Here is a 16,219-nt window from a genome sequence, read left to right on the forward strand (position 1 = left end):
ACACACACAGTCACAGCTGTCATGTCTGAAAATACAAGTCATTGCAGAGCTGCAGGAAAACCTTTAAGCATCCCAAAATATTTTACTTAACCCTTAAAAAGCCAGTCAGAGCATGCTCCGTTTTGCATAACTATTTTTAAATCCTGGTAGCACTGCAACCATGTAAAATAGCGCAATATTTTTTTTTGCATATGAAACCGGAGGAGTTGTACTTACATCTTATGCCATCAGCTTGTCCTATAGCTTTGCAAAAATTGCATAAAAAGCACTTGCAGCAACAAAAACATAATATCCCAGAAACACGCTTTGCCGATCCGATCAGCTGTTCATAACACTTCCTACGTCCATCAGCACGAACTATCGCATATCCGCTGTGACCTGCCCGAAACCAGAAGTGACGTCATTTTCGCAGAAATGTAGTTTGTTACCATCAGGCCCTTCTAAGCCTGTACTGGTGGTTTTAAAAGTTATGTTTGACTTTATGACTTTCTTTGTCGTTTCTGGGATGCTTAGAATTCAAATTGTACTGCTGGAAATATGCATATGCATATGCATATTTGCATATATGCATATGCATCAAAATAAACTATTTTTTTGCAAATCTGCAGTATAATACTTATTTTCATTTTTCCTGCAGTATATAAAAATTGGCGTACTTCAAACATAAACCTATGAAGACACTTAATAAAATAAATTATATTATATATATATATATATATATATATATATATATATATATATATATATTTATTATATTTATTTTATTAAGTTTATTATTAAAATCTGGGCTATAATGGTTGTATTGGTGTACAGTAACTTGAAATGCTCCCCAAAATGGCAGCATGTAAAAATATAAAGAAAAGCTCTGGCAGAATTGGTTCAATGGTAGGTCATGAAGGGTTAAAAGCACTTTTAAAAACAACCACAAAGTGCTGCATAATAAGACAAAACATGTAAAATCCCAGGCCCAGCAGTAAAGATACAACAGCAAAGCTGACACTCTGAAGACACACCCCCTTTTATACTGGTTACTCCAGCTTCAGGGGGGAGCAATGATGAGACAGTAGGATGAAGGTCCTCCATAAGGCAGAGTGCGTCCTCACTTTCCTCTTCAAAGACAAACATCAGCAATTTCAGCTCGGATCTGGTGACCTTTGACCTTTCCTAACACACACATGTATGTGCTCTGTGACTCAGCTGACACACTTCTTGCCTTTTAGCTTCCTCAAAGGAGCAGAACTCAAACCAGAACCAGGAGAACCACAGAAACCAGACCTGACATGATGGAGGCTGTGAGAGGAGGGCCAGAAGAGCGACGACGAGTGGTTGTGGTTGTAGTAGTAGTAGTAGTAGTAGTAGTAGTAGTAGTGGTAGTGGTAGTGGTAGGTTTTACAGTAGGAGGATCTGCAGGAACAATGACAAAGATGGTTCAGTCAGTTTATTATCTGGTCAGCTCATCAGTTCCAGTAGTCTGTGGAAGCTTCCTCACTGATAGACAGAGCTGTCTGAATTCTTGAAAGACTAAAGAAAGGATCTTCAGGTTACACTGAGGATACACTGAGACTATCTGTCATGAAAGTCTTTATTTATGGACTTTATCAGGCACAGGATGGAGAGGAGTGCAGTGACGGTCTGGGCGTACCCATCTTCTTATCTCATATTCATCTCAAGACCGCAGACAGAAATCAGCATTATAGAATAAACACACCTGTCAGTCACAACCTGACACTGAGTCTCTTTAGTAAATCCAGCAGTGTTTTAAAGTCAAATAGAGGTTTTGTGCCACCACAGTGAAGATGGACTTCTTTGTTCCTTCTTTAATATTCCAACCTTTGTAATGATGGGATAATTTTCTCTGGCTGCTCTGTTTATGTGACCTGAATACATTAAGAGAACATGTATCGATAAAGTAAGATATAACCTACCACCTTTCATTGATCTCTAAGACATTTCTACTAAAGTCCAGGAAAAGAGGTTGAATAAGAAAGATCATTGCACTGACCTCTGACTGTCAGCCTGCTTTCATGAGTATGTGGATGATCCTCAGTGGAGCACGAATAGAGACCTTCATCAGACTTCTGAACATTAGTGAGAGTCAAATTTTCTTTAGGATCAGATCCAATCATGTCCCCATCTTTATAGAAATAAGAATTCACCGGTTTACCGTCTCTGCTTTGACAGAGCAGAGTCACATTACTTCCTGTCCACACAGGAGATGAAGGGATGTCCAGGATCAGGGAACCAGCTGACCAACAGAGACACAAACAGAGTGATACAGAGACAGACTTCCACCAACACACAGAGTCATACAGACACAGCTGGAACATCTGTACCTGAAACAGTGATGTTGACTTCATCACTACGCTGATGCCCAGATGAGCTTTCACAGAAGTAAGCTCCATCAGAGGGGTTACGCAACTTGAGCTGACACAGAGAATTTTTAAGAACAAGGCCTTCAGCTGCTCCACACCTCTCAGTGACTCCTCCTCTGGTCCTCTTCACTGTCCATCCATCAACTCTTTGTTCATCATCATCATCAAAAGACAGAATCGCTAGAGCACCACGACTGAAGAACTGCTTGTGATCTGGAGTTACACTCAGAGAGACTGAAGGGCAGACAGATACACAGACAGAGTAAATGTATTTGTGTTCTTGTTGGAGTCTCACTGATGGTTTTCACTTCCATCGACTCACCTGCAGAAACAGTCAGTGCAGAGAGATGCAGCACACACACACCTGCAACAGGAGGACAGAGGTCACTGAAGGTCAGAGTTCACTGAGGGTCAGAGAAAGTGTGACTGTGTACTACAGGGGTGGGGAACTCCAAGCCTTGTGTTCTGCAGGTTTCAGACGTGTCCTTGATCTAACACAGCTGATTTAAATAGCTAAAACATCATCAACATGTCTTGAAGTTCTCCAGAGGCCTGGTAATAAAATAATCATTGGAGTCAGGTGTGTTGACCCAGGGTGAGATATAAAACCTGCAGGACACCGGCTCTTGTGGCCTGGAGTTTGACACCCCTGGTGTACGAGCTTCATCCTCTTATAGGGTGTGCAAAAAAAAAAATTGCATAAACCCTGTATGATTTATCAAAAGAGGTGGGCATTACCAAAGTACAGATACTTTGTTGCTGTGCTTAAGTGGTAAAAGTGGGCGGGGCAATAAGTCACAGTACTTCAGCATCTAGCTAGCCCTGCTGAAGAGGAGCGAGCATAAAGGGAGTAACGTTTAATTAATTTAAAGGTTCAGTTCCTGGAAAAATTGATGTTACAAGTTTTTCTTAAAGGAGCTACTTTTTATTTTCTTAAAATTCACTTCTGTCAATGGAAAATTGTACTTAGTAGTCAGTATAATCTTTTAATGATATAAGTTTGCATATGGTAGAATGCTGCATGTAATCATGTGTGTGTAGAAGTATATAGTTGGTGGCATATTGAAGGAATGTCTCATCCTAGGAGGTCTGTAACATTCTAGGGTGTTCACCCCCACATCCTGGGAGCATGAGAGAGGTCGTACCTTGTCTTATTGTTTTACGGTAGGATTAACGTAGCTATATTTGTTTTAGTTTAAGTGCCTCTTTACATATAGATGAACTGCTGGACTTCCTCACGATGTTATTTAGGGTGAAACATCTAGGGAGAGGGGGAGACTACCCTTTTCCTGACCAAGGATGTACCTTTTGTGCTTTCATGTCATATGACCCTTTGATCAGCAGGACACCTCACACACACACACACACACACACACACACACACACACACACACACACACACACACTGAAGTATAAATAAAGATCGGGGCAGTTTCTCAGGGCGAGTCTCAGTTCTGGAGACTGCCCTTGCTAGCAAGAAGTTCTGTGTGTTTTCTTCTCTGAGTCTTTACTGAAGAAGTGTTTTAGAATATATTCCTTAACATTTATTTGGTTCTTTGAGCCGGATCAGAACATATCAGAACTGTTATCTGTGACTCTGTTCCAGGATCCAGCACTGATTCCTGATGCCGTGGGGAGCCAGCACCGAAGCCTGTGCACAGCCCTCTTGGATGAGGAGAGAGCCCCAGGAAGTTAAATTCGGGTCTGGGCCGGTGTTATAATCTGGTCCACAGCGGTGGGATTAGGTCTGATGATCTGAACCACCAGTGAGACGTCAGAGAGTGAGAAACACTATTTTGGTATATAAGACGGCCGCAAAAGTTTAAAGAAATGTGATAAAAAAGGTCTAAGTTCGGCAAAAGGAACTGTGTTTCGACCAGTTTTAGAGGTAGCCGAAATTATCTCGTGACAAATTAGCGCGCAAATGTCTATGTGTGTGTATGTGTCTGGAAGTAAGTTGATTTTACAGCACAATACGCTGCTGAACTACTTCCATTTTTGTTTTCTTTGCTGAGGCTCACGTACTGGTGACAAAGGAGAACGGTTGAGTTTCATCTCATAAAACTGATACCGCTTCACCGTTAGGGTGAAGTCGAAGGCCGTATCAGTAAACCACTCTGAAGTCAAGCGTGCCAGCGATGGCCCAGCAAAATCTTTGAAAATGGGGGATAAACAAGTAAAATTAACACCTGATGAGAAATGTCTAGAAAAACAGCAAGCCGGAGCAGGACTAATCCAAAAGAAAGAGAGAGGAATGCATAGTGGAAGAGCAAGAGGTAGAGGCAGAGCTATACACACACCAAACAGTGACTTTAACACTACTTGCTGGAGGTGTGGAAAAGAGGGACATTTTCTACGTGATTGTAAGAAACAAAGAAGACAGTAACTCAGAATAGGATAGCAGCTCAGGTGAAGAGAGCAGTTCAGACTGGGAAGAACATATTAATCCCTCATCCAGTGAAAATTAGAGATCATAGTAGTTTGTAGTTTAAAAAAGGGTTGGAAACAGACCCGACTGAATAGATATAAATGCAAGAGGAATAAAGTAAAATAAACAAAAGGCTAAATCACAACTTAATTTTAATGTATTCAAACTAATAATAAAAAGGATAACAACCTATAAACTGGTATTAATAATGAAAGCAGATACAAACAGAACTATGATAACTATGATAACTGTGATAACTGGAGTGTGCAGCGTTTCATTATGTTTTTGTTTATTTGTTTTGTTGGGTTGAAAAATAGTTAAATAAACTGGTGATCATATTTATGGGTCACATATCATCAGCCATATGATTTATTTATGCAGATGACAAAGTGAGTGTGAATGTGTCTGACGTCACAGTGTTTTTGTGCGCTGTGTAAAAGTAATTGCCTCTGATTGTGAGAGCGGTGATTCTGCAGGTCACCAGCTATTGTAAAGAAAAAAAAGAGTGAAAAAGAGAAAGAATTTATATTGTAGATGAAAAAAAAAATCATAGGAAAAAGGTTTTGTGTTGATTAGCCAAAAACAACTAGAATCTTATTTTCTGCTTTTAAGAAAGGACTGTTCACAAAAACACACAGAGAGAGAGAGAGATGTGTGTTGATTAAGCAGTGATGATAATATGAACATGTCTTAGTTTGTCACTTTCAGGTGCAAAGCAGACCTGAATCAAGTTATAGTTTAACATCATTGGAAACATGCAGGCCAAGTTTCTGGCTGACTTATTTACAGCGCAATGTGTCGACAAGGAATGCAGCTCCAAAGAGCAGTAAAATGGCAGATAAAGAGACAGCAGCAAGTCCTGAGCAAAGAGTCCCAGCAAAGCAGCAGCAATGTGGACAAACAGCATCAGAGAAGAAGAGCAAACCCATCATCCTGACTGATCGGATGAATGGCACTGTGTTTCCAACAAGCTGCAACTTCACTATGCATGTGAAGAAAACTTTTGAGGAGAACTGAACAGTTGGAGTTTGACATTTGCCACCTTTGGAGTAAAATGGCAAGAAGAGACAGTGGAACACAGGACAAAGCTGAAGGAGAACTGCCGGCTGTTGGACTGTTGAAGTGGGAGAGGACAACAGAGTGAGAGGACAACAGTGAGAGGACACAGAGTGAGAGTAAGTGGAAACACAGAGGAATGCTGTTATTTAATGTGGGAAATTAAAATTTGGGTTAGCAAACCTGGGAAAAGAAAACTGACTGCTTAAGTTGGAAAATTGTGAAGGAGTCTGAAACACTGCAAAAATAGAAACATACAAAAATCACACAAACAAGCAGAACATGCATTAACCCTACTAACACAAGAGAGCTTATGAAGATTAGACAACATCTTAAGCATGTGAGTCTGTTTATCATCTTGTCCAAGTCTCTTAGTGTGATGCAAAGACCAGTGGACTCACAGCACATTAGTTAAGAAATGATCAAATAATAGCAGAGAAGTGTGTAGGAAAGGCAGCTTTAAGAACATGCTCTGCTGGATATGCAGCTCCACAGACATGCATTAGACCTGCCTGATAACACAAACACACATGCAATGAAAATTAGCTTGTTATCTTTCATCAGTGTTAAAATGGTGTCAATTTAACAGACACTTGTTATCGAATACTGAATTTATCCAATGCTGACAATTGACTCTCTAGGTTGCAGGACAACAGTTTAACTTTTGTGGGGAAAAGATTCTGGTTTGATAAATCAGCGATCAGACAATAAATTTAGTGTTAAAATGGTAAATTGGGAGAAGCTTCCTGCTTGATTGATGCAGCAAGTAATTTACTGTATGAGGGGAATTGTCTTTGGTGATACTATTTTGAACATGCATTTCTGTCGTCCTGTCAACTTAGTGGGTTAATAGCTGATATGCAAATTAGTTGATCGGTTTTAGATTAATGAAAGGTGACTGAATTCTAGCACGAGTGAATGAGATGTGTTGGAGTGGAAACTCTAAAACACTGAGTTTCCTGTTTGATGTGCGAGTGAATCCTGTATTTAGATACACAACTCTGAATACGTCAGAACAAACTTCTTTTGTGAAGTGCATGACAGCATGTCACATGTTTTATGATGAAGGGAAAAAGGAAAATTGAATAGATCTGTGGCCTAAATGAGTGCAGAGCACAGACCTGGTGATTAAACTCATAGCTAATATGACATTAGGGTTATGTTGTGTGTTGTGCAGCTGATGGTTGGTTTGGAGTGAATCTAGCTGATGATTTTTCTTTTGTTGTGAAGTTGAGCCTGCCGATTAGTATGATGGTATGATGAACCATGCTAATGGTATGATTTATCCTCCTGAGATGAGGAGCTTGTGTCATGACTTACCGTATTTTCACGACCATAAGACGCACTGTACTAAAAGGCGCAGTCTCAGTTATGTGTGCCATTACTGTATTTAACACACACATAAGGTGCACTGGATTATTGGGCGAATACAAGTACCGTATGCGTATTTAAAAATAAAGCGGGAGCAAACCTGAGTTCGGTACCTTACTCACATTTTTATTACCAGTAATCATCATTATCAACAACACACAAGCATACAAGTGTGCATATTTAAAAATAAAGCAGGAGCAAAACAAAGTTTGGTACTCACATTTTTATCATCAAACCCATGGAAGTCCTCATCCTCTGTGTCTGAATTGAACAGCTGCACTAAATCTCCATCAAACATGCCAGGTTCACTTTCTTCACTGTCAGAGTCACTTTCCGTGCCGTGCGGCTCCTCGGAAATGATGCCGGCTTTTGCAAAAGCTCGAACAACAGTGCCAGCAGCCATGTTAGCCCAAGCATCTACAATCCATTGGCAAATTGTGGCGTAACTCGCCCGGCACTGCCTTCCACTCTTGGTGAAACTGTGGTCTTTGAACGGGCGGTTCACACTGATGTCCAGCGGTTGGAGTTCCTTTGTCAGGCCTCCCGGAATGACAGCAAGCTCACAGTTCATTTGTTTCACTAGCTTTTTCACATCGGCTGTGAGATGGGCACGCATAGAGTCACAGATTAAGAGCGATGGTGATGCGTGGAAAAAACCACCTGGTCTCCTTACATACACCTCCCTCAGCCACTCTTTCATCATTTCCTCATCCATCCAGCCCTTTTCATTTGCCTTAATGATGATTCCTGCTGGAAACTTCTCTTTAGGCAAAGTCTCTCTTAAAAATCACCATAGGCGGCAGTTTCTGTCCATTAGCATGGCAGCCAAGCACAACAGTAAAAGAAGACTTTTCGTGCCCCGTTGTGCGTATCGCTACCGTGCTGGTCCCCTTCTTCTCCACAGTGTGACTGTTACGTTTTGGCGTTGGCAGTGTATTGTTTTAGGCGTTTTGTTTTGGCGTGACTGTTATGTGTTTCCTGTTTTACTTTGAAAGTCTGTGTTATCTTAGTGTGTTCAGTTTACGTTTCCTTGTCTCGTCAGGTCTAATTTGCCACAGCTGTGTTTCCCTCCTGTGGTCCATTCCCTAATTGCTCCTTCTATGTATTTAAGCCCTGTGTTTCTGTATGTCATGGTCGCGATCTTCCCCCCCCCCCCGTTGTAAATAGTTTGGCGCCTTGTGTGTGATGTAAATAAATATCGTATTTTGCTTTAAAGAAAATAGTTGTCGATACTTTCGTTTTGGGATTATTTTTGTGGAAGCCCGTATTAGTCTTTTTTTATGAGTTCGCCCTCCTTAAGAGCAGTGAGCTTGGGGGCCCTTTTTCCCTTATTTTCTATTTTTCCTGAGTTGCACGCCGGTTGCCTAGGCCGGGGTGTAACATATGGGGGCTCGTCCAATCGCTGGAGGGTCCAAGGGAGGGACCGCTTCAGCCGTCCGTCTCCGCTGGAGGGTCCGAGGGACCGCTCCAGCCTTCATCAGCTTCGTCTGCCTTCGCTTCAGCCATCCGCCTTTGCTGGAGGGTCCGAGGGACCGCTCCAGCCTTCATCCGCCTTCGCTGTAGGGTCCGTGGGACCGCTCCAGCCTTCATCCGTCTTCGCTGGAGGGTCCGAGGGACCGCTCCAGCCTTCATCAGCTTCGTCTGCCTTCGCTTCAGCCATCCGCCTTTGCTGGAGGGTCCGAGGGACCGCTCCAGCCTTCACCCGTCTTCGCTGGAGGGTCCGAGGGACCACCCCAGCCTTCGTCGTCTGCTGGAGGGTCGGTGGGGCCGCTCCAGCCTTCATCAGCTTCGTCTGCCTTCGCTTCAGCCATCCGCCTTTGCTGGAGGGTCCGAGGGACTGCTCCAGCCTTCATCCGCCTCTGCTGGAGGGTCCGGGGAACCGCTCCAGCCTTCGTTTGTCTTCGCTGGAGGATCCGAGGGACCGCTCCAGCTTTCTGCAGCTGGTGAGCTGCGTGTCTGTGTTTGCAGCTGGTGAGCTGCATGTCCGTTTTTGCAGCTAGTGAGCTGCTCGTTTGTCTTCGCTGGAGGGTCCGAGGGACCGCTCCAGCCTTCGTTTGTCTTCGCTGGAGGATCCGAGGGACCGCTCCGGCCTTTCGTCTGTCTTCCCTGGGGGGATCCGGGGGCCCGCTCCAGTTTTCCGTTTCCACTGGAGGAACCCGTCCAGCCATCAGCGTCGCCTGCGGGACGGCGGCCGGTGCCGTATGGGCTGGACATGTAACAGTGTAACAGACACGTGTAACAGTGACTCACCGGGATGTCGAAAGTGAGCGGGACCTCGTCCATGGGGACCTCGTCCATGTTTGTGATGTGGCTGGGCTGGATGTTTTTGTCGCTGATGTGTTTGCTGCAGTAGGAGCGGAAGATGGCCAGCTTTTCCTTATAATCCGCTGGAAGTTGCTGCGCTACCGTAGTCCTGGTACGGATGGAAAAATGGCACCGTTTCATAAAACGAAAGCACCAAGACGGGCCTCCTTGGAAATGTTCAATGTTCATCTCTTCAGCTAGTGAAACTGCTTTTAGCCGAATGGTGACCGTCGAAACGCTTCTCCCGCTCGTTCTTTGCTCGATGATCCACCGCTCGAGTCTTTCCTCCAACTCGGGCCACCTCGCCTTATGTCTGCGGAAACTCAGCTGCGTTTTCTTGACCTGCCGGAACTTGTTTTCTAACTTCCTCCATTTGCGAACCATCGATTCGTTAATCTTAAATTCTCTCGCCGCTGCTCGATTTCCATGTTCCTCCGCGTAGCTGATGGCCTTCAGTTTAAACTGTGCTTCGTAAGCATGTCTCTTTGCCATTTTCAGGGTTGTTAAAACAACGATGTCCTGCATAATGCACATACCTGTTCTTTTATACAGGTATGTGCGATTGTCCCGGTATATACGATCAACGCCCACACTTCACCCTTTAGCGTTCTCATGGTGTTCTCTACTACGTCCTCCTTACAACACACAGGGCGCACTGCGCTATAGGGCGTGCCGCACTTTTTAAAGAAAATCTAAGGCTTTTATGTGCGCCTTATGGTTGCGAAAATACGGTAACAAGGCCTTTTTATTTTGATACTTTCACAGTGCACTGAAAGTTTTGTTTGATAATCTCTGTTATTTTTCATTTTATTTTTATTTTTTGAACAGTGCACTGATTTCTGTTTGTCAATTTCTTTCCTTTAAGCAGATCTGCACGTCGGGAATTAAAAGTGCTATACGACCTGTTGAGAAAACCGTTACAAGTGAGTTTCTCCACATTAAAATGGGCTCAGGAGAAAGCCACTTATTTGGGACAATTAGAAAATGAGAGTCCCTGCCCAAAAAGGATTCAGCGAGGTAATCCAGTAATCACCTTGTTGTTGAATTGTGCTATACAAATAAATTTGCCTTGCCTAGCCTAAAGTTCTTCTTTTTCTTTTGAAATGACGTCATTTTGCTGAAAGTGGAAACTAAATGCGACGATGGTTTCCACTATCAACAAAGTAAGAATGAATGAATGGAAATAAAAAACAAACTGACTGACTGGTAAAAGCTGACAGGACTTGACCACGACTCAAGGTTAACCTCCACCTAGACAGGACAAAGGGTGGATGAATTTATGTGTTTTTTGTTACAGGAGCAGTAAGATGACAGCAACATTCGAGGTTGCGTGACGATTTAACCTTTTAAATGCCATTTTCTGTGTCTGTGCATCTACCAGGGGTGTTATTCACTACCTTGTGTTGCTTATAGACATAACTGTGACAAAGTATGCATACGCCTAACATTTTGTGGAGCAGGGAAATTATTTTACTGCTATTGTTAAATAATTATCAACAGTACCATTGCATTAATAATATAATCTGGAGTTTATATTGCATTTAGAGGTTTAAGCAGTGGGTCTTTCAGAAAGATTAAGTGACAGGCTGACAGGAAACAGGAAGTTGCAGAAATTGCAGAAGTGAAAGCAGGAAGTTATTTTGAGCAGCAGGCTAAGACGAGGCTTTAACAATGTAACAGATAGCTTTAAGAAGGCCTTAAGATGTTTATGATTATGTTGACTTCGTATTCCAGAGGCAGTTATAACTATTTTATACACAATGCATATATGTGCTTATTAAAAGAGTTGGAGCTTGGTCAATTAATTGGAGGTTGGAAGCTTTGTTCGGCGCGATGTCCGGACAATTTATTGTGCAAGTGACTTGGAGCTATAGAAGGTTAAAACTGCAATACATGCTTACAAAACATTTATATCAGGTCATTTTATATTAAGCTTTTAAGTAGAGGTTCTTGGTTAAAACATTAAAACAAATAAGTAGATGATATATCCATAGTTTCAGTTTGATTATTACATATACGAGGGTGGTTTCTGTCTCCCTGTCTGGTCAGAGGTCAGGAGCTAGTCGCGAGGTGAAACAGGGTGCAATTGTGGTTAGCACACCGACACAGACATACACTCAGTTAGAGAGAATCATTTATGGGGGAAAGTTTAATTATGTTTTGCTGGGGTTGCAAAGAGCAGTTTGTCGCAGAACTGCTGCTGAGGTGTCAAGATGACAAGTGAGCATCCGGCACTGACAGGATGCACCTGTTATGAAGATGGAAGACGAGGTTCTTAAAAACTGTGTTAAAAGGTCTTTGTGGTTTTGATCTGACGTATGTATATATCCTGTCTGTGACGCATGAAGGGGCGTCAGTAAATCAAACCCTGACAGTATAAAATATCTGTTTATGCTCTGATTAAGTTGAAGACCACTTGCTGTCTGCGTACAGAGTGTTCTTCCCACATGTGTAGTCATTAAAGATCATTGTTTGACCAAGAGCTTCTGGACCATGGTTGTTTGTACTCTCCTTCCTCAATTTTTGAACCTTAACAATTTGCAGCGCTAACAGTTGTATTTTCTTTTCTATAGCATTACAGTTTTTCATGTGTTTGATCATGTGATTTATAAGAGGATTAGTTAATGTTTTTCTACTATAGGATTTCTGGGTTTATATGTGAATGACATTCTTTCCACAGCTATGGATGGCTAACTTTATGGTCTTTTTATGGCACCTCTGGAACCTGTTGTCCTGCGTCTGACCACAGTCAATGTGTGTTGCTAATGTTTGTTTTTCTAAGAATGCATGTAGAGGATTCAGCAGAAGCAAACAAGTGAGGTGAGAAAAACAAATAAGGAATGCAGTGTTTATGGAATAGTTGAAGATGGACTATTGAGCTCATAGTGATTGATGAGTTGAGTGACTTTGCTTAAGAGAAGTCACCGATTACATTAATGTTGACTGAGCACATGGGATGATCCATGTCTGAGGCAAATTATGGAAATAATTGTAGTTTACTGATTTGAGGAAACCTGCACATGACACTTGTCTTGCTGGTGCTGAATACTTTATTACTTTAAGTGTGAAGTTTGATTTCATTTCCAGATCTTGTTTTCCAGGCCATGATGGTGTGTATGCAGGCTCCTGGTGGAGCCAGGTGTTAAGCAAACTTAATATGCAAAACACACTAACATTTTTATTGCAGGATTATAGGTCCAGGGTGGTGCTGCTCCAGGGGAGGAGATGCCCTGATGTTGCCTGGGATATGATCTAGCTAACCTTTTTCTTTAAGACAGGAATCTGATTTTGATGAGTTGACTCATGGGAGTGTCCATGTGTCAAGAGGAGGGATCCAGGATTAACATGAAACAATGAATTAACATAAAATTTTGGAATTAACATTAAATTTTGTTTTATATGATTTTTGCAGCGATTTGTGTGATTAACAGTTCATTCAACGGGTATTAAACCTATGCAAGTGGTGCATCCATGTTCAGATGAGGCTTTGATGGCCTATAAGTGAAGTTCACTGAACTAAAGAATGTGGTTTGATGATTGTTGACATGCTCTCCAAATAGAAGTTTTTCCTCCTAGCAAGGAAACACAGGTGCAGCAGTAATCTCCTGAGAAATCTTCAGAGGCCCAGTGAGAAGCGAGAACCATTCCAGGCATAGCTGACAGCCCAGGCAGTGGTTGAGGTCAAAGGTCAAGCTGGTTGGGGCCCATCATGAGATCAGACTTTGGAGCCACAGCAAGGACCATGAAACTGCGTTGGAATGAGAGCTGTGCCAAAGGGGATTTCCAGAGGCCAACAGAGGAGATTGTGGACAACAGACGGACACCTGAAGGATGAGGGGAGCGTGCCAAGCTCCATCGACAGTGCAGAGGGAATCTAAGGATGACATTATGATTCTGTGAAAGCACAGGAACCAGAAGCTATGGTGGTGATGACAGCAGTTTCCTATGAACATCACCTAATGCTCTGTCACTATACTGTGCATACGATGACACTCTGAAGACTGCTGGGATCATAACAGCAGTAAGATAACTGGACCCAGCACCCTTTCCACAGAGGGGTTTTTGTGCAGAGGATGGACAGTAGAAGAGTCATAAGTATTCCTATCGCAGGATGAAGGCCTGAAGTGAAGTGATGGGGGGTTGATAGAGGCCAATTCAAGTGCTTCTGACCATTTCAACTGCCTGCAAAATAGCGGAGAGACCCTCCTGGATTTATCAGAGCCACTGCAAAGAGGTCGAGGTCCCAGGAAACCCCAGCACCCCCAAGACAGCACAATAGAGAAATCTCACACTTGGTTGTTTCAGTGGTGAGGGGGAAGAGGAGGTCTCATCCTAGGAGGTCTGTAACATTCCAGGGTGTTCGGGCTTCACCCCCACATCCTGGGAGCATGGGAGAGGTCGTACCTTGTCTTATTGTTTTACGGTAGGATTAACGTAGCTATGTCTGTTTTAGTTTAAGTGCTTCTTTACTTATAGATGAACTGCAGGACTTCCTCACCATGTTATTTAGGGTGAAACATCTAGGGAGAGGGGGAGACTACCCTTTTCCTGACCAAGGATGTACCTTTTGTGCTTTCATGTCATATGACCCTTTGATCAGCAGGACACCACACACACACACACACGCACACTGAAGTATAAATAAAGTCCGGGGCAGTTTCTCAGCACGAGTCTCAGTCTGGAGACTGCCCTTGCTAGCAAGAAGTTCTGTGTGTTTCTCTTCTCTGAGTCTTTCCTGAAGAAGTGTTTTAGAGTATATTCCTTAACAACTTCACAGCCTGTACTTTTTTACTTTTATTGAGTAAAGAAGTTTCTTCAGTGCTTCATCTTTTACTGGAGTATTTTCTAACACAGGTAAGAAAATACCTGGTGTTTGGATGGAGTGGTAGCGATGTACCATGGCGTACAAAGTTTGGGGCTCTGTCTGGACAAGTAAGGCAAGCAGTGCTTTAAACTAAGTCTGATAAGACATGAGACGTAAAACAGACCATCATAAATCATTCCTCTCCTGTCATCACAGACAGCGCCATCATGAAACTCCTCATCTCTTAGTGAAAAGGCATAGTGACAGATTAGACTCCTCTTGGCTAACATGATAATGATGTCGAGGAAATATATATATATAAAATTTGAAAAAAGCTGTTAATAACTCCTTTACTTTATAATTTGAATCATTATTGGTGATACAGCAGATACAGACTGAGGAATAGCGGACCCGAGGCAGCATTGAGGGATCCCTGACACTGTTGGCCAAGGATAAACATTGATTTGGTAGAATTAAGCATCATAATGGCACTACACAAGCAACACAAGGGAGGCAAGGAGAAAAAACCTAAAGGCTAGGAAATCACAGAGTTGCAAATATAACTAAGAACCATCAATTAAAAAACAAAAAACAGAACCACAAGAAAGAATCTAGACCCAGCAGTCTTAGCCAATCATACGCCAGTATCCAACCGTCCTTTCATGTCAAAGAGTAGTTGTCACACAGCTAACAGATCATCTGTGGAGGAATAGCTTATTAGAAGAGTTTCAGTCAGGTTTCATCACAGCACAGAAACAGTGAAGGTTACAAATGATCTTATCTGATAGTGGACTCATGTCAGTGTTTTGAACAGGTTATAAAACAACAGTGTAAGAACAGTTTCATGGTGTAAGATGCCAGTTTTGACAAGTACAGACTAGCGGAGAGTCGTCTGGATTATCAGTGTAACGGTCTCATCCTTCTCTTTCTCTTTCTGTGTCCTTTACATTAGAAACCGTCAATCCCACCCCCGCATCACCCTGACTCGTATCATGAACAGGCTTGTGTCCACATGAACGTGCAGACTTTCCCCTTTGAAAAACAAAACAAAACAGTCTTTTTACATAAAATGCACAAAATCGATCTCCAGCACTGTCATAGGAAGGTGCTGATCAATAAAGTCTGTAAACGGTAACAAAGCACATGTAGCATGAAGCCAAATAAAGGCACACAGCTCTGATGCATAAAGACTTTATAAAAAAGCAGAGTTCATGACAACCTTCTCTCTTTAAGAAGTTTTTCCAAACGCTGTGCTCACTGCTCTAAACAAGCATTTACATGTGGATGAGCTCAAAGTTTGCAGACTCTCTAACAGAGTTTAGAGTTATTAACACACACTCTCATCCAGGTAAGAAACCCAGAGGAACAACCCCCCTGTCCACCACACCTGTGTTATTTTAGAAACTTTCAAAAAGTTCAAGCAAAGAGAGGCTGAACACACATCCTGACACCCTGCAAACATCTCTGTGTGTAAAGGAGACACACACACTGAAAAAGCAGCTCCTTCAGTGTGTGTTGGATCAGAGGTGAGAAATTCTTCTTACCGTGCAGCAGGATCACAGACAGCAGCCTCATTTTCATCCTCACAGTCCTGTTACAGAGCTCCTCACTGCCTCGGACCTCACGCTCCTCTCAGGAGACTCTCAACAGGAAGCTGTAGCACTCTGACAGGAGGCACCGCCACAATAAAAGCTGTCCTAGATACACACAGGTGCAAGTTAACCAGTATCCAGACTACACAGGCCTCCCAACCACAGCCCACAGTGGATTAGTCTTCAGGTTTTCTTCCTGGACCTTGAGGTTTTGATTTGGCACAATATAAATACAACTGGAGACAAAATTACTGACAAATTTATAGTGATGTGATCAAGATGGTTCAACATG

General features: G+C 42.6%; 1 protein-coding gene across 1 annotated transcript; it reads right to left on the minus strand.

The window, feature by feature from the left end:
• Positions 1-728: 728 nt before the first annotated feature.
• On the minus strand, positions 729-15,931 carry LOC112431434 (uncharacterized). Its single transcript, XM_076882638.1, has 5 exons — positions 15,880-15,931; positions 2,695-2,736; positions 2,334-2,606; positions 2,003-2,245; positions 729-1,404 (listed from the first exon to the last, which is right to left on the minus strand). The coding sequence occupies exons 1-5, from the start codon at positions 15,914-15,916 to the stop codon at positions 1,241-1,243; spliced, it is 759 nt and encodes a 252-aa protein (XP_076738753.1). The 5' UTR covers positions 15,917-15,931; the 3' UTR covers positions 729-1,240.
• Between the last annotated feature and the right edge of the window lie 288 nt (positions 15,932-16,219).

Source organism: Maylandia zebra, linkage group LG3 (assembly GCF_041146795.1).
Source record: "Maylandia zebra isolate NMK-2024a linkage group LG3, Mzebra_GT3a, whole genome shotgun sequence".
Classification (NCBI taxonomy): Eukaryota; Metazoa; Chordata; class Actinopteri; order Cichliformes; family Cichlidae; genus Maylandia; species Maylandia zebra.

Coding starts and splice junctions, on each gene's coding strand:
- LOC112431434 (XM_076882638.1), bottom strand. CDS start 15,916: ATGAAAATGAGGCTGCTGTCTGTGATCCTGCTGCACG. Junction 2,737..15,879: donor GTCTGTGATCCTGCTGCACG/GTAAGAAGAATT, acceptor CTCCTGTTGCAG/GTGTGTGTGTGCTGCATCTC. Junction 1,405..2,002: donor AAGCAGGCTGACAGTCAGAG/GTCAGTGCAATG, acceptor TTGTTCCTGCAG/ATCCTCCTACTGTAAAACCT.